The sequence below is a fragment of the Anas platyrhynchos genome, chromosome 4, assembly GCF_047663525.1.
Source record: "Anas platyrhynchos isolate ZD024472 breed Pekin duck chromosome 4, IASCAAS_PekinDuck_T2T, whole genome shotgun sequence".
NCBI classification, from domain to species: domain Eukaryota; kingdom Metazoa; phylum Chordata; class Aves; order Anseriformes; family Anatidae; genus Anas; species Anas platyrhynchos.
The window spans coordinates 53,097,784-53,123,928 of record NC_092590.1 but is presented as its reverse complement, the minus strand read 5'-3'; the positions used below and the strand labels follow the sequence as shown (position 1 = coordinate 53,123,928).

The window sequence follows — 26,145 nt, the reverse complement described above, 5'->3', positions numbered from 1 at the left end:
GGTATTCTACAAAAATACCACCAGGATAATCATCAAAGCTGCATGTTAGGCTGTCAGATCAAAATCTGGAGATACAGAAATAGCTTTCACAGATCTAGAGTAAAAAAGATGAAAAAAAAAATAAATAAAAAAAGTGGAGGGAAGGGAAGGATATTCACTTCAGAATCACAAATAGCTTCTTTTTAAAAGACACTAGAGATCCATCATTGCTTCAAAGACGACTCACTTTGTGACTTTGCAACATATCTTGATCTGCTATAAAAACTTAAAACCTCTCTCTATTTTTTTGCATTCTATTTAGAACTTCAACAAACTCATTGCCATTTACTAGTATCGTAAAGATTATTTTTCTGGTAACATTTTTATTGCTTGGAAAAACTTAACATGAAAACAAAAATGTTCTGATTTAAAGATTAAAAATATTGAAGCACTTACAGCAAACATTCTCTAAACCACTAACATCCTCACAGTCATCTCTTGCCTACATTCTTTTGTTGACGCTGGGACTACATTTTCAGTAACTGCTGTGGCAATACGAAAACATACTGATGCAAAATTCTGAGTGTCCTTCACCCACAAAAAATTCACACTGAAGTTATTTAAATAAATTAAATTATCCTAAACTAGGGGAAAGGGGAGCACATAGTGCTTACACAAGTGGAATTTCAACAGAATGATTCACAAAATCACCACCCATCTCCTGAGGCGTAATGGCATAATAGCCTCTGCCATGGTGTGTGCCATGAAGCTGACACTTTGGCTTACATCATGTACGTGGGCTACTGTGGATCTATTAAAATTCATACAAACCTGATAGAGAAAAGTTAAAGTTCCTTCGAGCTGCCTGACCTTTTACGAGTGCTCTGACACAGCACTGAATTCAACTTTCTTGGCCAAGAAGAAATTTCATATTAATTTTAGAAGACCTTTTAAAAACAAGAGAGATGGAAGAAAGGACTCAACCCAGGACCTGACCCTTTTAACAGAATCATTCGTGGTCCATCTTCAGTTCCATGAAGTTCCATCACTTCAGTATTCACCCAGGCATGCCTGTATCCTAGAACACTCTCCGGGAAAGCAGGTGCCTGGCTTAAAACCTGGTATTTTAAACACCGGTGCTCAGTCCACCTCTTCTATTTGTTACATATTTCACCCAGAGTATAAATTGTAGTGCAACTGCAACTACACAAAGTCCATACTCTCCACAATTCTGAGTCAAAACATGTAATTTCAGGGCAATAACAATTGTTTTATCACAGTGTCATCATATACATCCCAGATTCTCACTGCAGTAGGAACAACATGTGCTACACTCTCAAGAACTTTCTCTGGCAAATTCAGGGAAGCCTTCTCAGACGTTTAGTTCAGTGCAGTACTAATTAGCTCAGGAGAAGCACCCCACTGGCTCACTTACATTGTACAGAGCTGCAGAGAACAGATGCCTCAGCCCTTGCCAAGGCAGCCACAGACCTCTAACCCAGCAGCCAGCAGCCGCTGCCTTGCAGCTTTATAGGGGACCTTGCTGAATTTGCTGGTTTTCCCTCAAGTGCTGCACAGCTGCCTAAGTTGGTCACACTTTGAGTAACTCACTATTTTACAGCAAGGTTATCTCCCCTAAACAGAGACCAAAAGAGAACTCAGAGATTTTCTATTCCGATCATCAAAAGTCCTTCCATTAATTCTTGCATCAAGCCCAATAGCTTATGATAGGTAGAAGACAACTTTCAGACAGGCAAGCTTGCTGAGTGACAGAATTGCTCAGTATGTTGGCAAACACTGATGTAGATGCAACACTCTACAGAGCAAGGAATACTTTTTGTTAAAGGTCATTAAAAGCAGATGAAAGGTCATTTAAAATGCAAACAAAAGGAACAGCTTATTTAATGAGGAGTAGGTACTTAAATAAAAAGGTTAAACAGATAATGAAAAAAATACATATTTTAGTATGAATAGCAGTGTTCCTTTTTTAAATAAAATTGAAAATTTGAATAATTAAAAAATCTTGCACTGACAAACGGCCACAGAAATAAGAAAAGAATGCAGTAAACCTCAAAATGCATTAACTATCCTGCCAAATTGCTAAATTCTGTTCCATATGTACAGGCTAAGTGCATTCTATAAACAATACTTCTCTTCAGTGCCAGAATACTAATCACATACATGACTGATCTGACTGATGGTGCAACATACTAACATGAAACATGTTCCCAACCAAGCAGGTAAAAGAAGGTAAAGACCAGAAAAGAAGAGAAATGCCAAAGAGGTGTCAGAAACCCTTCACCTATTTGCTTACTTTCTTCAGAAAAGTAACAAGATGTGTTAATTATGGGGAATATAAGGTACATGAACCATTTTTGGCATTACCTAGGCAGGGAAAAAAAAGAGCAGTGAATGGAAATAACAACATGTGAACAAGCTGTTGATCAGAGCAACATGGTTCCTAATTATACGGGCCATTTTTGACATTCATCTAAATTAAAAGTTTTCTGCTTATCACTGGCTATTGCCAAATGGACCAAACTGGTAACAAAAGGTCTTCTTTCTATAACAATTGCAATACAAGTCCATGGTTTGACATTCAGTGCTGCTTAAACTAATTTAAATAACACATTTTCTCTTTCTCTCTCCCCTTTTTGGATTGTTCGAGAACTGGACCAGAGAAATGAGCTGCTTGAAAATAACCACCTGCATTCTTTCCCAAAAAGAAGTTCATGGCAGCCTCAAAGAAACACCATTGGAACTGCAGCTTATGCCTGATTGATTGCTTTCCTTTTAGAGCACTCAGCCTTCCTTGTAGCAGTCAGGTTGTAGTTACACACTCATTTTTTTGAGGCCATGCAGTGAACCAGCTCTGGGTTTTAGCACAATTGGAATACAAAATTGTTCCTCTCCCCAGACTTCCTCCACTTTTTTTTTTTTTCCTGACACGCAATGGAGAAAAATAACTAGCTCATTCAGATTAGATCATTGAGTTAAATAGCTTTTTGGCAGCAAAAGCATTTTGCCTAGGACCAGAGAAGGGGTTAGTTACCAGTGGGTAACAGAGCTTGCTCACAGCCTCTGAAGCAGTGCATTTGCAGAATATGCCGTCATTGCCCAGCACCACAAAGAACATTAAAAGGGGTTAGGAAAAAATAAATTGCACCACCAGAACCAATTCCTGACTGATAAGAATGAAAGAACATTTCATCTTTAAAAACGCATGTATAAATTTTGTGCAACTCAGAATTCTGCATGCATCTATTTTCTAACTTGCAGTACAAAGGAAAACTGAAATCTTTCCTCCTGGCATCAGCAATTATAAATGCAGTGCAATTACAAATAATGCCTTCAGTTAAAGCTACTTTAAACTGGACCAGATCTTGGCTATGGCATTTCTTTAACTAGGATTTCCACAGCACATCTGCAAAACAAACCTGTCTCAGGTATGTAAACCATAACAAGGTACATGAGAGCACTTGAAGATGAAAGTAAGCAGCCTGAATTTTGTATCCCAGGTCAAGCTTGCTGATACTCCACTTAGAAAATAATCTTTTTAATCAGAGCAACTTTCACAGAACGTCTTTAAGAAGCTTATGGAAATTGAGACAGTGTTCAATGCAGCAGCAATCATCAGCTGCTTTGCTAAAGAACTTAGCTTAGTATACTTAAGTACCAAATTCCACAGCTGAAGTCCACAAATTCATTGCCTCAGGGAGTGAATTCACCTCTGCTGAAACCAGGAAAAAATGGCAACACTCACCTGGCTCTTTCATAGCAAAACCTCTACTAACGTAGAATGAAATCTCACCTTTAAGTGTCCTGAAAATCTCTAAGAATCCCATTAAAAAGAGCAAAACCAAAACAAGCTCATCCATTCTAACTTAGAAACTTCTCTAACTTGCCTATGACAGCAATTTGTGGATTTCTTGATATGGAAATGATCCTTATCAAATCAATGTTTCAAACTGCCATGTTCTTCAGACCTTAAAAGGGTCTTGTGATTCTGCTTGATTTCACAATCTCATATTCTATATATGAAGCTACGCAATGCCTTTTTTTCCTCGTCTGTCCTGTTGCTATTGTATATCATGGGCTTTTGCTGCAGATGAAAGGAGCACAGCATCCCACCTTGAATCTGGTCTTTTCAGCAGAAATCTTTCCAAAATTCATTACTGTCTGCAAAAATGTTAATACCTCTTTTAATTCACTGTGACATCTTGGTACATTTTTCATTTCAATTAAAACAGAAGACAGATAGATTTTCTTAGCCTCCTTCCAGCTATGAATTTCTCTTGTACACTCCACTTGGGACTGAACATCTGATATTGCATTTCAGATGTTTTTCCCATAACTCAGGAAAAGTGCCTCAACAAGTGACTTTCTTCTGGCCCATTTCAACAGATGCCAGGAACTATAATCTGTCCTTTGGAATCAGCCCAGCAGGGAAATCTACACATTGTTTTCTCCTTAGTTCAACTATCAACAGTTTAAATCAACAATTTCACAACAGAAGCACAGTCACTTCATTTTTTTCCCAATTTTTTCACATTAACATTTGTTTGAAAACATGATTTCCACAACTCACAGCAGTCTCCATTTCCTGACAGGAGGGAGAGCTTGGCTGCTGAGGGTGTACAACAAGTTTCTGTTGCAGTCTGAACGCATTCTCAGACCCTTCCTCACATTTTTTCCACACTCATAGAAAAGTTGCATATTTGTTCTCCTCCAGCACATGTTGTACATAATGGAAAATGCCAACTGATTCTAACAGAACAGCACACGTCCATATAACACTGTTGAAGAAAACAAAAAGGATACACTTGTTCTGGAGGGAGAAATACCAACATTTCTACTACTAGAAAGAGCACTGTTGGCAAGGATCACTATGCCTGTTTTCCTCAGCTTTCTCACCATTAAGCATAGGTGGCAAGGTGTTGGCAATGGGGTGCCGCCAGCAGCTTCTGTGAGGAGCTGCCAGGGTTCCCCACACCAGACACAACCAGATCCAGCCATCTCCAACAGCCCCACCACAGGGCATGGCTGGGCCTAGCAGCCCAGGTGGTGGCAACTCTGGGTAAATGTGTTTAAGAAAGGGCAAAAATCTGCACGAGAGCATTTTTTTTTTTTTTTTAATGTGAGGAATAATCCTTCAAACACCAAGGTCGGAGAAGAATGAGTGAGAGGAGGTTCTCCAGGCACCGGACCAGAGATTCCCCTGCAGCCCATGGCAGAGACAACTGTGGAGCAGGAATTCTCTTGCAGTGCACAGTGGAGCAGATGCCCACACTGCAGCCTACTTTTTGACTCTGTGCCAAAGCAGACAGATGAGCAATGAAGGAACTGCAGCCCATGGAGAAGCTGCACTGGAGCAGGCTTCCCTTAAGGGACTGCAGCCCATAGAGAACATGCAGGGGAGCTGTTCTGGATGGCTGGACCCCCATGAGAGAGACCCCATGCCGGGGCTGGGAAGAGGTGTGAGGAGGAAGGAGCAGCAAGAAGAAGCTGGTCAGGACTGACAGATCCATTCACCACCCCTCTGTGAGGAGAAAGAGGGGTTACACGAAAGGGAGTGAAGTTGAGCCTGGGAAGAAACGTGTGTTGGGAAGAGGGAAACAAGCTTTTGAACAGCAGATCTGAAATGGAAGTCAAACTCCAAGGCTAGCTGAAAACAATCACTCTGCACATAACTTAGCTCAGCTAATGACTTTTACAATTTGAGAGGAATGAGTGACCGGACTCTTCAACAAGCCACCTCATTTTTGGAACTCTGCTTTTTTCACCTGAGTGCTTTCAGACACTGCCCTTCTTGTGCTGAGGCACATACTTGCTTCTTTAATCCCTTAGGCAGGAACAGCTGAGAGCAGGTAAATTCATCAGCCAAAAGTGATGCTGAATACCTACCCCCATGAGGTGTGAGCTGGCCTATATTCCTGATCTGGTATTTTGATTAGCTATTTCCTAATGAACACTTCCAAATTACAGGATTCCTTAGTGAAATTGGAGATGTATTTCAAATAACGTACCATTAAATAAGCAAAAGGTACAAAAAATAAATTAATTTTAGGATTAGATCAATCATTACAGACTATTTTCCGTGGCACATGAGGTTGGACTGCATTTTGCTGTTGTTTGGAGAAAGGCATTACTTTGCTATTATTAACAGGCTTTATTAAAGGGGGGGGGGGGGGTGGGGAGGGCACTAAAAATGGTAGCTTCCACAGGACCAAGGCAGGCATCCAGATGATTCTTTTTTAACAAAAGCATTTTCAATAAATGAAAACAAATGCTAGCCTGATTGACAACATTTAATTATGTGCCAATGCTGTTATGTTCAAAAAAAATCTGTGCTTTGTAAAAGACTTACAATGGTTGAGATATTCAACAGGCTCTGAATAGGACAGCATAGTAATAAGGTGTACTTGAGCTGTCCCAGTTGTCTCTGGTTAATTACCTTTCAAGAATAGACAGATTGCTCTTCTGATCTCTTTGGTAGGAGATTAGGATCCTTTTTTTCCGATTGTATCTCACAGTGATAACTGACGTTCATCTCACTTTCAGACAAAACTAATGCAGCAAACCCTATGAAAGCCTGTGAAATCTGTCTAGAAACTAGGGACAGAACACAGTACCTCACTTGCTAAGCAAAACACTGCAAGTGTGTGAAACCTATGCTTTGTGAACTGCAATTTCCTGCTTGGCAGTTTGCAGGTGGAACTTAAGATCCTGGTGTACTAAGGATCTGGCTTAGGAAGGACTAAACTTAACAGGCTAACAAAGGGCTGATCAGTCTAACAGATTACTGTTGGTTTTCCCACAGCTGGAAAACAAATTTCCATACAAAAGTTGTATGGAAAATTCCCACAGCTACGCTTTGCAAAAGTATGTCTGCGATTGTTTCATTATGGCATAGGTAGCCATTGTCTGTAAAAGTCAATTTGCTTCAGACAGAAATACTGCAACCTAGATCTTCTGAATTTGATTGCACATTTGGCAAAGTGTGTGTTGCAGAACATGATGTATGACTTCCTGGGCCCTTTCTTTATTCTGAGGGGCTGCTACTCACTCTCTTGTCTGTATCGATGGAATTTTCTTTTGAGCATCACATTTTAAAAATATTCAGTAATGGACCAGTTCTGTTTCTACTATAGGAGTTCAAATTCTTCTGTTAACAGGTTAGTTTAGTTGTCTACTTCAGTGGATCTTTCCTTGGAGTTCTGGTTATACTATTTATATGAACAAAGAAGTAGGTTGACAAACCCTCAGAACCTGAGAAATTAGTAATCAAAACACCCTATTTTTTGTCTGCTTGTTTTTATTTGTAAAAGGACTAGATTAATACACAGGTGTCTAAGAGCTTAAAGAGCTTATCTTGAAGTTTCCTGTAACTGCATACAGGTTCAGTTGTATTTAAACCTTATGAACATCATGCTTCCAAGTTGCTTGTGCAAACTGAGATTTTGAAATACTTGTATTTCAACTGCTCTTCCTAGGATTGAAAGACTCTTTCTTTTATATAATTCCAGTAATAATTACAGATAGTTTCCCTCAATGTTGTGTCTTATAGCTCTTTGTTTACTTCTCTATGATGGTTACATAGAGAGCAATGACAAGCTTCCCTATAAAAATTAGGACAAATTATCTCAAATGTAGTCAGACAAAATGCTATGCTAAACTTCTTTCAGCCATTCAAAATATGTACCACTCCCTATGTGCAAATGCATTTTTTAAACCTTTCAATCATAGAAATACCAGCTGGAAGAACACTCTGGAGGTCTCTAGCCAACCTGCTTCTCTAAGTGAGATTGTCAACAGCACACTGGCAGCCATAGCTTTGCCTGGCTATGTCTTGGAAACACCCAAGGACAGAGATCCCACAGCTTCTGTGGGCAAATGGGTTCCACTGGAACCCATCCAATACCCATCTGGTGAAAAAGTTTTTCCCAGTTTCTAGTATGAACTTCTACTATTTTATTTCATAGGAGAGTATTATGATTTTTAAACTGTCAGTTGCAATGAAGGGGAGACAAACATATTTTGTGTACAGAATAGTAGCCAAATAATTTATTGGGCAATTTATCACTTTTTCAAATTCCTATCCTCATTACCTTTTCAAATCATGTTACTCATTATGTTATTCTTGGATTTCACATGATTATGAAGCATGACAGTGACTGTTAATCTCTTTCTGTTGTATCAGTGCTTTGACCTTCCTTTTGGACAGCAGCTTGGATCTTACCATTTTATATTGATGATGGCTCTATCTCCACATCTGGCTGCACCCTATGTACTGCAATCCATAATAGACCATGGAGAAGCGTAAAGGAGATCAACTTTAATAAAAAAAAAAAAAATAAAAGCACACGTGGCTACCAGCTGTTAAGGTGTACCTTTTGAAATTAAGTGATCAGCAATCACAATATAGAACCAACCATGCATCAACAACATCTTTTTTGCCAAAGTAACCACATAATTGACTTTTAAAAGAGTTTTAGAGAATCTTAAAGGCCTATTAAGGAAGCCAGTGGCTGCAATTCTCAGACAATTATCTTAAGATACACCTTGTGTTTATTGTTCCCATCCTTGGAATTTTCATGACGGGTTGGCATGAGACTCCTTGCTTAGCCTCTTGTTCAGCTGGACAACCAACTGCTTAAACTACAAGCAACAAAGTATAAAAAACTGCAATGGATGCATATAAGTGAAAGGCATAAAGCTGAAACTACTTCTGTTCTTTACATGTAAATGTTTTAAAGGTACACACATCAACTCTAAAAGCAAATGCATGTCATTTAAAGACTGGAACAAAGCTGACTTTGTCATTATTTCCAACAAGGGAATTTCTCACTCTAAAATAAAGCACGTGGATGAAAGGTTGAAGAGTAAAGATACATAAGTAAGTCAAAATGGAATAGTAGGGTGGATGTGATAGTAATTCATAGTACTCATTACAGTGTTAATTCAAACAGATATTTGAGATCTCTTTGATACCTTATACTTTCATCAGAGTGTATCTGGACAGACGATCATCTACAAACAAAATACTTGCAATAAGGAGCCATTGATTTATTGAGGGGAATTAAAATCACAAGCTTAGCTGGAGGTAAATTTATGAAAGTATTAGAAACCTCATTAAAATTCTCACAAAAGTATTTAAAGTTTCTGGCAAGCTTCCAGTTACCTGTGAGTGGCAATGCACCAGGTGTTAAAAGCTTGTTAACTTTTTCATCCTTATGCACATAAGTTTCAATGAAAAATCTATAGATATTCTACATCAAGAGTAATCTCATCTAAAAACCTTTTTGATTACACTGCCAGCTAGTATATCTTGTAAAGCAGAAACTTAATGGTTTTCTTGCCAAGCTATACCCATACACCCACATGAAAAAACAGTGGTGGAATAGGCAAACTGATGAAAATCAGGTTCTTGCTGTCGGATTTAGTGGAAACTCACCATGTGTTTGTCTTGTAAGTCACTAATTTTTCCATGTGAACTGAAAATTTAGTTTTGAATTTCTGCTAGAAAAGAAAACCTGAATGGTTCTAGTGATTATTTTGGCTAGGGGAAAAATGCATTTTTTAATGAGGACCACAATGGAAAAATTCTGAAACAGCTTTTTTTCCACTTTGTTTCTTTAATTTTAAGTGGAAAAAAAAATAAAACAGGTTTAGGTGAGATAAAGAAACAAAAGCCACTGCTAGAAGATGAAACATCCTGAAGCATGAACTCAAGCACTAACAAAATCAATAAGTACCATATTAGTTTGCTCATGCTTGCATTTGTATGAAAAAAAAAATGAAAAAAAAAAAAAAAGGGAAAAGGAAAAAAAAAAAAAACACAGCTGAGTTGACTGGCCTGGGACTTAAAAGACCACAGTTTTTGTTCTTCTATGCCAATTTGAAAGACCAAACCCATTTTCACTTCAGGAGAAAAACATGTTTTAACAACATTTTTAATTTTTTTTGTTGGGAACAAGATAAATATCTCTAAATATCTACCATGGGTCTACTGCTACACTTCATCTACCAAGGGTCTATTTCTGTTATTACATTTAATATAATTTGGTCTGCTCCAACCTATTTGAATAATTAAACATAAATTGAGATAGAAGACAAAGTGATTTATTAGATCACTGTTTGAGATACTAGGGATTGGGAAGGTGCAAACCAGTGGTCTGACTTGGGAAGCAGTTGCTGGATACTTTATCTTCAGTAGAAAAAAAGAAAAGAAAGAAAGAAAAACATATTTGGAATGAGCAGCACAAGGCAGGGAGAGGCAGGGAATTACTTGTTTCTGTGCCATATGTGACATATCCCTTCCAGCTATCCCCAGAGTGGTTCTCATATTGCTCTTTTCTACCAAACAGAAAGCTGGGCCAGCCTTGTTCTCTATAGATTTTAGTAGTGGCAGAACACCAAATACGGTGAAATAGTTCAGGGAGAGAGAAAAATATGTATTTAGATATAGTTAAAAGACAATAGAGAGGATTAGGAAGACCTCTAGGCAGAGCAGAGGGTTGCAAATAAGTTGCTCAAAGATGTTCGTGAAACATGAAAGGACCCAAGGGTCCTCTATATACTAAGAGTATTTGTTATTTAGAAGAGTAGAAGATGCAAAGAAAACATGAATTATATGCTTTTTTAAATGTTGTCCTCTGATACACCTGATACAGTGCCATGCTTTTGCAAAGGCACTTTCCCACTTTGGTTCTACAAGCAACCATTTAGGGCTTGTGTTTTTTTTTCATCCTCCTGTAGATTTGGGCAAGTGCAGAGAGAAATTGAATAGAAACCAAATCCACATTCATCTGGGACACATGTCTTTTCCTAGCACTCTGTCAAGTATATTCAGAATAAGCCAGGGCTGGAAAAACACATCCTTTATTTCTACTCACCTTGCTTTTACTCAGCTCTTTCCCTAATGAAAGGTCTAAAAGGCTGGTGCTCGCCCTTGACCCCTCAATGCAGCCAGGAGTTGCACAGCCTTGGTCACATTGGTCATATTACTTTGCATCCTAGGAGGTGGACATTGTCACAGTTTTCCACTAAAAGGGTGTGTGGGTGAGAAACAGCTGAACTGAAATGGTTTGACTGCAAGGAGAGAGTAGGAGAGATTTGGCGAAGGAAAAAAAAAAAAAAGGTTGTTAAATATACATCTCCATAAGTATCAGTGGGTGGAAGAAACAAAGTAGATACTAATACCTCTTGTCCCAATGCATATTCTGTTAGTTCTACGGGATGTTTTTCTAGGAAGAATGCCCTCTCTCCTTCTTCCTGTCTCCCCAAATCAGCAGTATTACAAAACAGGGAGTCTGCTTCATTTGAAATGAAAACATCCCTCTCAAGACGATACACTCGAGACGTCTCCTGGTCAGTCTCCCAATGTACTACATAATTACAGCCTACTTTTGTTTCAAAGAGAAGAAAAGTACTGATAAAATTGTACCGATATTTATCTTGGAAAAACATCCTTTCTTAAAGATAATGACTATCTAGTATATGGTTCTTTTCCTGTTGTGCATTGATTGACAGATGAACACAATATTATTGCATATACTTAAAATTCCGTGAATACACACTGCTGAACCTAGTGGTTCACCTAAAACTCCCTTCCTGATGGTTTTGCTATCAGGAAACTCTCCAATGAACCATCCTGGTGACTTAAGACCGTGAGCCATGCCTTCAAAACAACACTTTTAAATCTGAACTTATACAAACTCAAATCAACAGCAAAAATGTATTCCTTCACTTCCCTTCCAACAGAGAGGTAACACAAGGGGCCAGCAAGAAAAATTGTAAGAATTTAGGGCAAATAAGGAAGAACTGCCGAGGAATATAACAACTTCTGGCAACCTGAAGTCTTGAGACTTCTTCAGTCAGGGGCTGAAACTGGGCTGCTGTTTTTAAAAGCCTGAAACAGACCAACCCATCATAAAGTTTTCCAAGCAGTTTCATATTTTCTGCTTTTTTCATCATCCTGTGGCAATCAGTTCCAAGATGGAGCTATGTTTTCTGTGAAGATGTCACTGTCTCATTTGTTTAAGTCTGATAACCAAAAAACACTGGGCATCTACTTACATAATGAAAAACAGTAACTGCTACCTGTTCATCTCCAAGGCCACTCAAAATTGTATGGTCATCCACCATAACCACTTAGCCCCCAGACACCTGTTTTCCAGAAAGAAAACAGTATCTACTTCAAATTTAGTGTCTCCTGACATCTAAGCTGCTCCAAACCCTACTGGTCTGGTTGCCTTCTATTTGCTATTTCCAGTTCTACTGTTACCTTTCTGAGCTTATATGCTCATGTAATGAGATTTTCTCTTTTGTTCTCTGCAGTTTTATGACAACACCTAACACTCAGAGTGACCTGTTTGACCATCACCAAGACAGAATACTGTCTACAACAATTGTTTGTTGCTGTTGTTTGTTTTGTCTTCTTTTTGTGTGTGTTTTTTGTTTGTTTTTTGTCTTTGACTGCAATGGTATCTGAAAATGCACCACTGGTGCATTTATGTATAGGGTTAGGGTTGTTCCCCACCCTCTAGCATTCTTTTGCACCTATTGACATAAAGATTTCTAAACATTTTATCACCTTCTCTATGATACCTTTACATGATTTCCAGCTATTCATTTCACACGTAATTCTGCAGTAGCAGAAATGTTGTTACCTGACTATTCACTACTTTTCCAGTTTGTTTGTTTGCTTGTTTGTTTTTAAATGTAGAGTGTAAACTCTACATTCACAGAAAACCCTGTGAGACTCCACTGGCAAGCTTCATTGTGGAACCTAACCATTAATTCATATATTTCCCCATCTTTTAATGAGCAATTTGTTTGTCAGACAGTTCTCTTGAGAGAATTCTGAGTGAAGTTAAAGAACAAGTATGCTGCATTAACCAGCAATGTCACTGACTCCTTCAGAGAACTTTCTAATAGAATTGTGAGCCATTGCTTCCTCTTGTAAAAGGAAAAGAAACTGCTTTGCCTCTTCCTTATTGTATCATGCATTCCCACTTACCTACTAATTTATTCTTTACTAGTATTTCTGACAAAGCAACTCCTTATGCTTCAAGGACTTTTAACATAACTGGTGTCATATGTGGGAAATTTCATTCTTCTTCTGTTAGTAACTCAGGAATGTCATTTTTGTTTTACTTTAAATATGTCTTGAGTGAATACCATCTGGTCACAATGTTTATCATTTCTCTTATGAATGTTTTCTAAACACCTTTAATTGAAGCTGCAGCTCAACTTTCAAACATATCCAGTGCTAATACTAACAGCAAAACAAAAATATTATCACCACTTTATTGCCATTTCATATGTGCTCATAGAATTTTCGTCTGTCTGGTTTTGCACTGGTGGTCTCTCTGTTGTATGATGTATCATCTATCTTCCAACACCCTGTATAAAATGAGCATAAAATGAGCATAAACTCCCAAGTTATGCTCTCTTACTAAATCATCAGAAATAAGTGCACTCACCTGCCCACATTTGAACATGATGAAACCTGTACTGATGGATGATCTGCTAGTGTGTGTTGATGATGGTAGAACATCAGCCCCACACTTCATTCGGAGATTAAATTCCTTATGAGTTGTGCCTAAGACATTCAGACCTCTATTTTACATTGGTCCAAAAGTGATTACATCAGTTAATGGAAGAACATTTATCAGGACTCACTACAGGTCACTGGAATCTGCTACCATATAATGTTGAGGTGTCTCTGTATGTTAGCCTTATTTTGTTTGTCTTTTGGCATGTTCTAATGGTCACAACTGAGACACAAAGCAAGAGAGATTTATTTTGACCTAACACCATTCCCACATAGCCAGTAAGTTTTACTTATCTCAAAAAATCCTTTGTACTCCAAAAGACTATTCCAGCCTCACTGTGCAAAAAAAAAAAATATATTTTATATCTCTGGTCCCAGTTTTTCCCCATCTCCCTCTACAACAGAATACACAAAAACTTCTCTGGACATCAAACTGAGTTTTCTGTGACCTCAGAATTCTCTCCAGGAAGCAAAGCTTAGTGGGAAAGGAGAGATTAAAGAGACCAAGGAGAAGTGTAAAGAGAGAATTTGCAAAGGACAGTAGAAGAGTGAGACAGTGAGAAGCCCTGTGTACTCATCACAATCTCCTGATTTCTAGTCCTCAATGCCTTGGACAGATATGGGAATGCATAGTTATTCTGAGTACAAATTCTTCTGAATCCCCCAAATATATGTACATTTATATATATATACACGTAGATGTTATATATATATATATATACACACACACACAGACTGAATGTATATATATGCATACTGAATTTATATTTATATATCTACACATGCACACACAGTTTTAAGGCAATTTCCACATAAATACAAATAAATAAAGCACATCTACACTGTAACTACCTAGTTCCTAAGACTGCAGTGCAAAGTCACCATCTTCCAGAATAAAAACAATTTGACCCCACAGCACATGTCAAAAAAGTTCTAGTGAAGAAAAACAGGCCCCATAGTTCTGCTCAACATTAACCAACAGGCTAATAACTTCAAGGTGTCTTTTACAATCATAATCATTGAAAACACTAAGAGTTGGAAATATCTGTAGTGTAGCATGCTGTGCTTCTGAGCTGTTCCTCTCAGCACAGCGATAACTTGCCAAGTTACTACATAAGGTAAATAAATGAATCACCGAGGGGATACAAGTGTGCATTTACATACATTTTTTCTGAGTTTGGGGTGTGAGGAGAAAAACAAGATATCAGCCAGTTTAAGAAAATCACGTAGCACACTGAACGTACAGAAAGCCTGGACTATTCAAATGGCTACAGAATCACTACAGTGCAGGAGACAGAAAGAACAAAATAACAAACCATTCATTCACACTATGTTACTATTTTTGAGGGCTGATTTGTGAATAAGAAATTAAGTTATCACTGAAATGCCCTCAAAAGGAATCTCTTCCACGTTCCAGCTTATAAATAAATAAATAAATAAATAAGCTTTTCCTCTTTCACTTCACTCCAGAAAGAACAAGAAAAAGCATAACACAGCTCTTTCCTAACTTTTACCTGCTTGTTTGATGTCAGGGTAGGGTAGAGGGGGATGGGAATAAAGCAAGAGCAAACTCTTGAAGGCAGAATACGTCAGAAGAAAATAGCAGAGAAAAAAAAAAAAAAAAAAAGTGATGTAACATCAATCTGATCACTCACACCTGAATAATACATTCATTATATAGACAACTAATATCAGGTTTTAGTAAGCATGGAATCCAAGAGAGGAATGACACAGACATTCTCCACAAAACAATGTAAATTCAATGGCTGAAGTGATCACCACTGTCAGACACCATCTCTTCATTTCACAGAAATTTCAAATATGCAATTAATAGAGTGTGCCACTTTCAGGTCACTGTCCATCTCTTTGCATGTATTTCAGTTCTCCCTATGACCTCGAATAAGTTTTGCTTCATGTTCTCATGAGATCAACAGCAAAGGAATGATATGCAGTTAGAGAGAAACAAATTCATTTTAATATGTCACCCTAGTGTTCCATGTGTTAGCAAAACAATACAAAGAAACCTTTCAATACCACTGACATGATGAATCAATAAAATTACCATGGCACTAATGAAATGCATCTCCTTGTATAGTCAGACCAATGAAAACCAATCATAGTTAATTGCTATTGTTCTTTTTGACATTTTGATTACAGTCCTCAGAAATTGAATTTTATTGCTGCACAGAGAAACAACTTCAAATTAAAGAATTCATCCATTAACATAGAAAATGTTGTAGCTGTAATTATATCCCCAGTTCAGGAAGGTACTTACCACTTATATAACTTTAACAGAACATAGAAAAATCAATCTCCAAACTGAATAGTCTGCAATAATTAATTTTCAGACTTGGTAAGCATGCATGATTCGAAGAACGTACTGTAAGCATTCATACCTGAAAGAACTTAGTGCATCTTCCTCAATGGGGTTGATCAAATGTTCTGATAAGATACTGATTGCTTGCAACATGGAATGTGCAAGACAAAATAAATTATCAAATAAACAACTAATTCCTCAGAACTCATGGGAACTCATGAGGAAGCAGCCAGCAGTGTATTCTGTACTTTTGAGTCATAATTATGAAACTAAATAAAATATAAACTTACTTTTTTTCTGATCCACTTTTTGTGGCACAGATGGATGGGTAGGCCTTAATACAGGCAGAGTGGTCATCCTCTCTGTGATGTTGAAGGATGCATTTATGGACCACGAAGTCTCTCCCTCTGCAGTGGCAAACAGCTGGGTGCTATATTCAGAGCCCTCTGTCAAAGCAGCATCATTTGTAGGATCAGGATTGAGGACTGAGGCTTGAGATGTAGGGACAAATGAGTTTTCTTGGAAAGTCTCTCTAAATACATTTGAGTTTTTGTTCATTTGGCCAATGTGGGATAGAGGTGTGGTGGTCCAGGCAGGAGTCCATGTGCTGAGATCTACCGTAGGATTAGTTGTGGAACTGTTTTCAACCATGTTTGGCAAAAGAATGTCAGATGTTTCAATGTCACCATTAACTGTGAGGACCTCACTCCCATTTGAATAAAAGCATGTTTTTTCTAACACCCCTGGAAGAAAGGGGAAAAAAAATATAGAAAATAAAATTATATTAGCTCGGTTGGTACCGTTGACTCTTGAGTACAAACACCCACTACCACCTCTACCGAACTTCATTTTCAGTTTGATTACTGCATTTACCAAAATGCCCAGTCTAGTGACCACGCTTAGCCAGCATCTCAGCTCTGTCAACTCCAGGCACCACATGCAACCTGCACCCACCCAGATATCCTGAGCCTATTCCTCCCACTCTTACACAATCCCTCTCCTCACCCCTTCATCAACTTTGCAGCTAGATTGAACCAGCTCACTTGGTGTGAAGTTCAAGGACTGGTCAGGAAGGAATTTTTATTAATCACAGCTACAAATAACTAACAATGCCAAGAGACCCTAATTCCAGCTACTGTCTGAAAAGATTTGAGGTTGGGAAGTTTAATATGAAAAAGAAAAGGGAACCAGGAAAGTTGAAAAGGAAGAATTTTCCTTTTTCATTGAGTAACATCTAACTGTGGCATCCAGAACTAGAAAGTTAAACTTGTAAGGGGTTCAATGAAACAGTTACCCTTTGAGATTTACCATATACTTGTTTATCCATACTGGGTTGTTTTGGCTCAGTTGCCACTGACTGTGAGTAGAACTTGGTGTCTGACTTTCACTAGCAGAACCCAAGGGAACTTTACATCTAAGCACATGAAAGTTTTCGTTTTTCTACCAGCAAATGTGCATAATTCATTGGGATTTGGAGAAGTACACTGTGGGTATTTTACAGAAGCATCAGAAAATCTCCCACCCACAAATTATTTCAGCAGCAATATCTCTTTCTTAAGTCCTCTGGTCAGGCCAAATGGGAAGACTGAACATGCTTTGACTTCACAATGGGGATCAGCAGTAATATGATTTACTAAAATCTTAGGAATTGTAACTAAGCATGCACAGAAATTGTGCTCACTCATATGTAGCTTTACTTGGATCCTGTGTTTCCAAATAGAGCTTTGAATCTCTGTGAGTGGGAAACCTACTTTGCTTCATGTTTCAAACTTCAGTCATTTTTGCTGCAGCTTTCAAAAAGTTAAAATTAACTTCTTTTCCTCCTTTGGAAAAGTGTATATTTTTTCCTTAACTCAAGAATAACCTTAACTCAAGAACTCAAGGGTTTGTTTTTTTTTAATCTCATTCTCTGTCCTCCTCCCTCAGCCCTTGTCTTCTCCTCCACTCAATATAAAAATAGAAAAAGCCTGGAAAATGTCAGTCCCAAAGAGCTATGAATAATGATTGAAGTTAAAGTAAAAATGATTATCTATTTATAAATCATTCAGCAGAATAGTAGGCAATACATTACAAGTCAGGTAAAAGCTTGAAAGAAGCTTAAACTTTATTTTTTTTTTCTATTGTTTAACACAGTGGACCAATAAATACTGTTAAGGAAAATATGCATGTTACCCACTGGATTCTATCCTATCCCCACTCAGCCTTATTTCATTCTCTTTCTTGAACTAGAATAATAGCTGTTGCTATCCATAAGGTCATTTATCTCTTCCACTGAGATCCCCAGATGCCTGTTTGCTTCTTCGACCCATCTTTCCAACAATAACATTTTTGTTCTATTTTCAGTTTCCTAGTGATAACAACTCCCCTACTTTTTCTTGCTTTTTCTTGACAGGGGGACCACATAATGAACCTCTTCCAGACAACAGACCTTCCCAATTGTATCTCATCTGACAATGAGTATTATTAAATTTCCTTTAAGAGATTTTGCCTACAAATAACCTTTACAGACAGCATGGGAAGGCAGGGGAAACAAGTCGATATTACCAGTAGGGAGGCTTATAGAATCTGAGTACATGTAAACTTTGTGTTTCTGTTTTTTCAGATCTGTAAGTTTTACCTTACTTTGCAGATTTCCAAACACTTTAAGTCTGAAGAAGTTTGAAGAATCCAGCTTTTCCACTCTCTAGATGTGTGCTCCAGCCACTGTTTTACTATGTGTTGGCAGGCACCATCAGTATTAGGAAGCTTTAAAAGACTGAGTGCAGCAGTGTTCTTTTAAATAATGCTGTTAGGTAATATTAGGATATGGCTCCAGGCTCTGTCCCAACCAGCTAGTTGCAGTTGCTTGCGCTCTGCCGCGTATGCTCTTGAGAGAGGTAGGCATAACCTAAGCTTGCCTTTCACTGCTGGCCAGCTCTAGAGGACAACTCTGTTTCCATATAGCATATGATGTTTTTGGATCACGCTCCTGAGGCACTTTGTTCTTCCCCTTTCTTCCTGTCCTCTCATCCTCTTAGTCCACATAGTAGAGAATTCAAACAATTAATTCCAGGGTATAGTCTCCACTCTCTGTCTGAGTCAGGCTTGTGTTTTCATTGATTATAGTCCTTCCCCTCCTTAAATACTATTGTACATCTTCATTCTTAAATTTAATTTACTGGAGATTTTTTTTCACCATCAAAAGTCCTGCAGGAACTATTTAAATTTCAATACAGAGCTGAGGACAGTAAATCATAGCCCAGATAGCTAATTAGTTGAGAAATAGCTGTAACCATTTTGGAATTGTGTTTCCAGCTACAGCTGGACATGTCCAGATGACAGAAATATATGGCATGACGGCTCTCATTGTGTTTGGTACAAAACCAAGGAACAGGCTTAAGATCCATTTGGTTCAAAGTGATGCCTTGCCAAGAGTCTTACTGATCACTTTTCAGTTGCTCTTCACTATCGGGGAATGAATGCTTTATTTGAAGATCTGAAATGGACAGTTACAAGATCTAAGGAATAGTCACACTCTTCAGGCTATTAAAGTGAGATTTTGGCAGTTTATACTGTGGGTGTTTTCTAGTAGTTCACAGCAGGAAATCCCAAGAAGACCACATTTGTTTAAAAAGCTAACCAAACAGAGCAAAGCAGCCTACCAAAGCATGTGTAATGGATTAGGCAGTTACACAGAGAATAGAATGATGTATCACTGCTGTAACTAGCCAGCACATAGTCACTGAGACTTCTTCTGCAGGGTCTGCCCTATGAATCTGTGCACTCTGAAGGTATTGGCACATCACTGATAATCAGAAAATCATAGAATCACAGAATGGCTTGGATTGGAAGGGAGCTTAAAGGCCATCTAGTTCCAACCCCCCTGCCATGTGCAGGGACACCTCCCACCAGACCAGGTTGCCCAAAGCCCCATCCAGCCTGGCCTTGAGCACTGCCAGGGATGGGGCATCCACAGCTTCTCTGGGCAACCTGTGCCACTGCCTCACCACCCTCTGAGTGAAGAATTTCTTCCTTATATCTAAACAAAATCTACCCTCTCTTTCAGTTTAAAATTGTTACCTCTTGTCCTACCAGTACCTTGTAAAAGTCTCTCTCCATCTCTCTAAGCACTCTTTCAGTATTCAAAGGCTGCAATAAGGTCTCCCTGGAGACTCTTTTTCTGGAAGCTCTCTATTTATGTTTTAATACTCGGAGCCCTCTATTTATGACTTCATCAGCAGTGAAACATACTAGAATGACAACCACAGAACTTAGCTCCTCCATTTGGTGATAAGATGATAATTTCCTATCAAGAGGGTAATTTGTGAATCAGTCAGGACCATCAACTCATTTCTTACACTGTAAATCATCATACCAATATCAGAGTGTTAACAGCATTCATTTATTACTGATCTGAAGTGAATATGAACTACTATTCTGGATATAATGTATTCTCAATAAATAGAACAGAATACATTATTTTACACACATTTTAAAGACGTTCATAGAATTTGTTCATTTAATTACTGACATCAAATATATTTGTTTCTAGGCTATCAATACACATAAAAGAAGAAGCTGAAAACTGAAAGTGAATAGTAAATTGTAATCATGAAAATTTAAGATATGCTTAAGGGAGCTGTGCCTATTTTAGACATGGGTAATAACACCAAGCCTTATTCTTCACCCCACAGTAATTACATTGACCTAATAGGAGATAGTCCTGATTTTTGCTGTGTAAGTAGGATCAGAACAAGTCCCATTTCCCCAGAGGATTTCATACATTTTAATGAGTATTATGTCGATACATGCCTCGGAGGAGGCGAATTAGTAGATCTGACAAATACACCTGCTTTTTATCTGCTTTCTCACCAAAGAATGAAAATCTAGGGCAGAGGATATGAAGGATACAAATGGAATGATAAACATAAGGAAAGTAAATTGAATGGCATCATATTTCCTAATTGCTGGACTTACTAGTCTTAGTCCACTTCAGCCTGTTCTCAATTTAAAGATACAACCCAAGACTCAGTTGTCAATCATAGCATTCATTAGCTTTGTTATTTTGACTTGCCTAACCTAAGTTAAATGAAAAGAACAGGTCTACAACATATTATTGTAAATACTTTACAGACTGAATTGAGAAAACAGATTTAAGTTGTCTTGGTTTTGACAGAAGTGAAGGTGCTAATGAAACATGTTTGGTTCCTTCCTGTGCTTGCTAACTGTTTGGTTGTATGGTATGTTAGGTGGGGGTTTTAAAGGGAAATATAGATTTATATATACATATAAATATACAAACACATTGCTGCAATTGTTAAAGATGTGCTCCTGAATTACTTAAGGAAGCACAACAAGAAAATATTTTTTTTACCAAGAACTGAAGTAAAAATGCCACAGCCTCTCAGCACTGAAAGCAAAACAATTGGTTTTTTTTGTTTGCTTTTTTTTTTTCAAAAAAAAAAAGTTTTAACCCAGTGTTACTGTCTTTCTCGTGCTGTAGTTGAAAAGATTTAATGACGAGACATGTCAGCTTCTCTGTAGTGGCAACAAAAGGAAGGCTTCTTAAAGTTTTGTTGGAAATAAATTATTAGCTCGTTAATTCTGTAACAGACACAGAGTTAACAGACTAAGCCATTGCAAATTCTAATATTTCTGCAACAAGTTTCCACAAAGCATACTTGGGGTATTACATTGATATATATTTCATACTTAGTAGAAAGAAACATATTTTCCTTAGTTGAACAGTAATATTTTGTAGACTGTTCAGAAAGATTTGTGGATACTTATAAATTAACCTTCACCTGAAAATAAAAAACATATTTACACATCAGTGTGTGACATAAAGGTACAAATATTCCATTCCACTGACAGTTATCTAAATGTCTAACATAAATATATTTTATAGTTGTAAAATGACTGCTGAAAACCATCTATATGCTATCTATTCAAGGTAGTTAGCTCATCAAAAATTTACCTTCAGAAATTCAGGAAAAAAAAAAAAAAAGTTACATAAATATATTTGTTACATAAAGATATTTTAAATATATAAATCAAAATATCATATTTATTTCTCTGAAACAAACATTGTTATTTCACTAGGTAGTATAGATTGTTATGTAGATGTGCTAAGATACATCTTTCATGTCAACATTAGCACTTGAAAAGGAGACTAAAATTGAGATAGCAATGCATTAATTGAAAACAGACCAATTTACTCTGTTAGCACTCACCTACAAAGGTAAGCAGAATAACCAGCAAAAGGATAAGGGCACAGATGCATGGAATCAGTATGAGGAGCAAAAGTCGAAGGAACTTGGCAGAAGCCAGTTTTTGAGAGCAACCATCCCCCATATTATCCTCATCTGCTCCTAAGACCTGAAAAACAAAAGAGCACAGTTTTATCATTCCAGTATCAGTTAGTAATTCCTATGTTTTCAAGAACAGTCCTACCCATTTCACAAAACAGCTAGATTATTTAAATGTATGCTACAAATTGTTTTTAGATTCTTACTGAAAAGTCGTATATAATCTTCCTTTTTGGTGGACAACCTAGTGCACTCATACCATTAATTTTAGTTCACCCAACATCCACAAACCTACAATTTCACTGAAATTTATAAACCTTTTACCTGATGAACTAGAAGTTGGATAGGCATTGCATTTGAAAAACAAAACAAAAAAAATGTAAAGTGCACAATACACTTCAGTAGTAAGGCTAAATAAATCTTATTTTCTAATTAAAAATAATCATTTACCAATTATTTAAAAACCAAGAAATTATTATAACTTTTGTTTTAAGTAACAATACCAGTGATAAGGAGCATTCCACTTATTATTTACAATAATGCTCATTTTCAAAGTACTTTACAAAGCTATAACTTATCACAGTATTCAGTGGTGTTTACAAGTAATGTTTTCTGTTTTACAAATGGAATATGGATTAATAAAGAAAACTTATTTTCTGATTTCAGTTGAGTTGCACAAACTTCTGCCAGAGGCTAAACAGGTATATATAATAAAATAATCAAAATATATACAGTAGTCTTGGGGAAAAAAAAAATCATTTAAAAACATTACTCCATTAAGGCTATAATTTCATATATTAGAAACATATCATATTCTTTAAATAAAAACAAAACAAAAACAACATTCCAAATGTATGTTTAATAGCAAAATTGAAACTGTCATTATGAAGTTAATAATGATAGTTATTAAATCTTTTTTAATCAAAATTAACTAAAAATAATTAAGATTTTCCCTACAGTAAGGCAAAATAGAACAATTAACTCCAGACAAAGTCTTCCAAAAGGATGACTCATGAGTTAAAGCCTACAAATAACAGTTTAGCCTCTTCAATGTGATTGATTTTCCTGACGAAGTTGATCAGGACAGGACACAAGAGTGTAAATGCATCCATTACTCTGAAAGACTCTTTCTGAAAATCATCAAGAGATTGGTGTTTATCACATTCATCAGTAGTCTTGTAAATGGCAGTCTCTGCATGTTAACCCTTTGATTGGTTCTGTTCTAAGTGTTTTTCTCTGAAGAATATGTTACCAGAGTGACTAGCATGAATTAAAACTGGACTACTTCTTAAGGAACTAGAGACTAGATTTATCCCTGCCTAATCTCACTGCCTATTTTACTCCCTTGACTATGAAAATTTGTACTGTTTAAAGTCCAGGCAGCACTGAAAACAGGTATGGTGCCAGCATGGTGTGAGATATGAGCAGTATCTCACTTCATAACCACTGTGCCTGTTATTATGGTGATTCAGTCTCAACACTGTCCTACTACTGGGCTTGTCTAGCAAGCAGGATGTAAACTGATGGTCAGCTTAAAGATGGTAGCATTCTCTGAATATTTGAAAGAGCCAGCTCAGAGTAGCTCTGTCAGCTCATGAAGTACAGCCTGGGAGAGTTGGCAAGCTCTGTAATCAGAGCAACACCATTTTCCACCATAAGCAAAATATAAAACATGCTGAGAGAGCCAACTGGTTGTCACAAGTATTTTTTCTTCACACCTTATTCAGAAGTGGCAAATGGTGCAATTCAAGACTTTGTGATATATCAGATAAGTTTCCACCTTCACTTACAGCTAACATTTCAAATACCCAGGCACGCACGCACACACACACACACACACACACACACACAAACACACAAAAGTGGGTGAGTTTCAGTAACCTAACTCCAAGTAACAGACAATCCTTACTTGATGACATGACATCTTGAAGCCCACAGTTGCTTACATTTTCATATTAAAGTCCTCAAAGTTTGCCTAAACTTTTGCTTCTGGTCATGTTGGAGCATAGCAGCTTAGCAGCCACCTTCACTGAATCCCATAACCTTGGTTTGCCCAGCCTATATTAGATCCCTTTGGGAGGTCTGAGTGCAGCAGGTAGCACAGGAATAACACAGATCTGTTATGAACACAGCTCTCCCAAAACACAGCTGCTGTAACTTGAAAGCACGGCCAAAAAAAAAAAAAAAAAAAAAAAAAAAAAAAAAAAGAGAGAGAGAGAGAGAGAGAAAATGACATTAAATTGCCTTTTCTGACACTACAGTGGTTACAGTGCTCCCTCAGGAAATGGTGCTGTTGAGTTCAATCCACTGTTCAGCCCATCAGCCCAAAAATTAGATCTACAACTCAGTAGACAGTAGATTACCACAAGCATCTGAACATAGACTCCTCATGAATCAGAGCACACTATCCCTTGAAGTCGTGATATTCTGTGAAAAAGAACATGGTTGTGTTGCACCAGGTAATGTGGAGCAGGACCATCACTACACAAACCAGTAAGCTTCTGAAATATCTTGCTTTTATGTTCCAGTTTCTATGAGGAAATTTTTGAGTCTGTTGGCATTGTGGATAGCAGATACTTTAATCCAATGTTTATACTAAAGGAGGACCTCAAAAATTTTCTTTCTCATCAACACCTACAAGTAACAAAAAAATCCCAATCTTTTCATTGGCAACTTACTACCAAAGATTTAAAAGGAGTCTGTTGTATACAAATTTGCTTTCAGTGACTGCTCAAGAAAAGAATGTTAGATTGGGAAAGACATCCTTCTCTAAACACCCTGAACTGCTTGTTTTGTATAACAGCAAAGTAAATATTTACAGGCAACTAAACAGCATGTTGTATTTTTCCCTTCTACAGGAAAAGATATCATGAAAAGCACTAAACCTATTTAAAATCATCATCAGTGACTCAGCAAGCATAGCCTTAATAAATGTTAATTTTCCATCACTTGAACTTCTATATGAGCTTTTTTTTCCATCAATTTCTGTGGTGAATATGAAAAAAAAAAAAAAAAAAAGTTAATGGCTCCTATGTCATCAATGCGAACTTAATGAAGAGTGCTAGATACAAATATAAATACATTATACCAACTTTTACATATTCCCTGATACTGTTTCTTTTCCTCTTGCCATCAAATATTACAATACAAAAAGAATACATGCACCACTTTTAAGTGCTATAGTATGCCAATGGTGTCTGCAAAAACTTCGGACATGCTTTGTCCTCCCAGTTCTTCTAGCCTAGCACATTGTATCTTCCTGCTAGCCCATTTTTAGATCAGTAAGAAGTCAGAAAAGAAGGGCACGCTTCTAATTTCATTAAAAAATTGAAACTTGCGGTCCCCATCAGAGAAAGACTTCAAAAGAGTATATATCCCTAAGGGACTATGAATCTAAAACCAGTCATAAATAACAGAACTGTCAGAGAAAAATGGGACTGTAGAAGGAAACATGCTTATTCATTTTGTGCTACATGCTTATTCGTTTGGCCCACTTTGTGTCTCCAAGAAAAGAACGTCTCCCTCAATTCCCTCGGTAGTCTATATTCTGAGTCATTCTCTAAGTACACAAAACTAAGGTATTTTCTAGATACACATTTTTATCTCTTTCCAAAGGAAGGGCAAGAAGACTTAGAAGCAGAATCCTTGAGGACAGACAGAAATAAAACAATCCCAAATACTAGAGGTTTGGGCATAGAATAGATTTAGCACAGTATTGGACCAAAACATATCCTCAGTTCCTGAAAAATACTGGTACAAGTTCCCTTCCTACCACTGATGTTAGAAAACTTGATTTGAAAAAGATTTTTTTTCAGTTAAACGCTGTGTACACTGTAGGTAGGAAAGGTCAGTGTCTGGTTTTTGAGGCAACAGGTCATTTGCTTTTAATACGATCAGTTTTTGTATTAAATGGTCAGAATACTGTGTGCTTACAAAGATCAGATAATTTTTTCTGACAGCCAAAACATTCTGTCTCTGGTGAAACACCATTAACTGCTACTAAT

General features: G+C 37.3%; 1 protein-coding gene across 5 annotated transcripts in view; it reads right to left on the bottom strand.

Moving 5' to 3' along the window:
- Positions 1-26,145, bottom strand: part of CORIN (corin, serine peptidase) — a 130,336-nt gene that overhangs the window by 92,222 nt on the left and 11,969 nt on the right. For 4 of the 5 annotated variants that reach the window (XM_072037646.1, XM_072037645.1, XM_038177937.2 and 1 more), the window contains exons 2-3: positions 22,067-22,211; positions 16,145-16,597 (exon numbers count right to left, since the gene is read on the bottom strand). In XM_072037646.1, the coding sequence (XP_071893747.1) occupies positions 16,145-16,597; positions 22,067-22,211 (598 nt within the window). Of the gene's footprint in view, positions 1-16,144; positions 16,598-22,066; positions 22,212-24,087; positions 24,299-26,145 lie in introns of all 5 variants that reach the window. The other variant, XM_072037644.1, reaches the window with a different exon arrangement.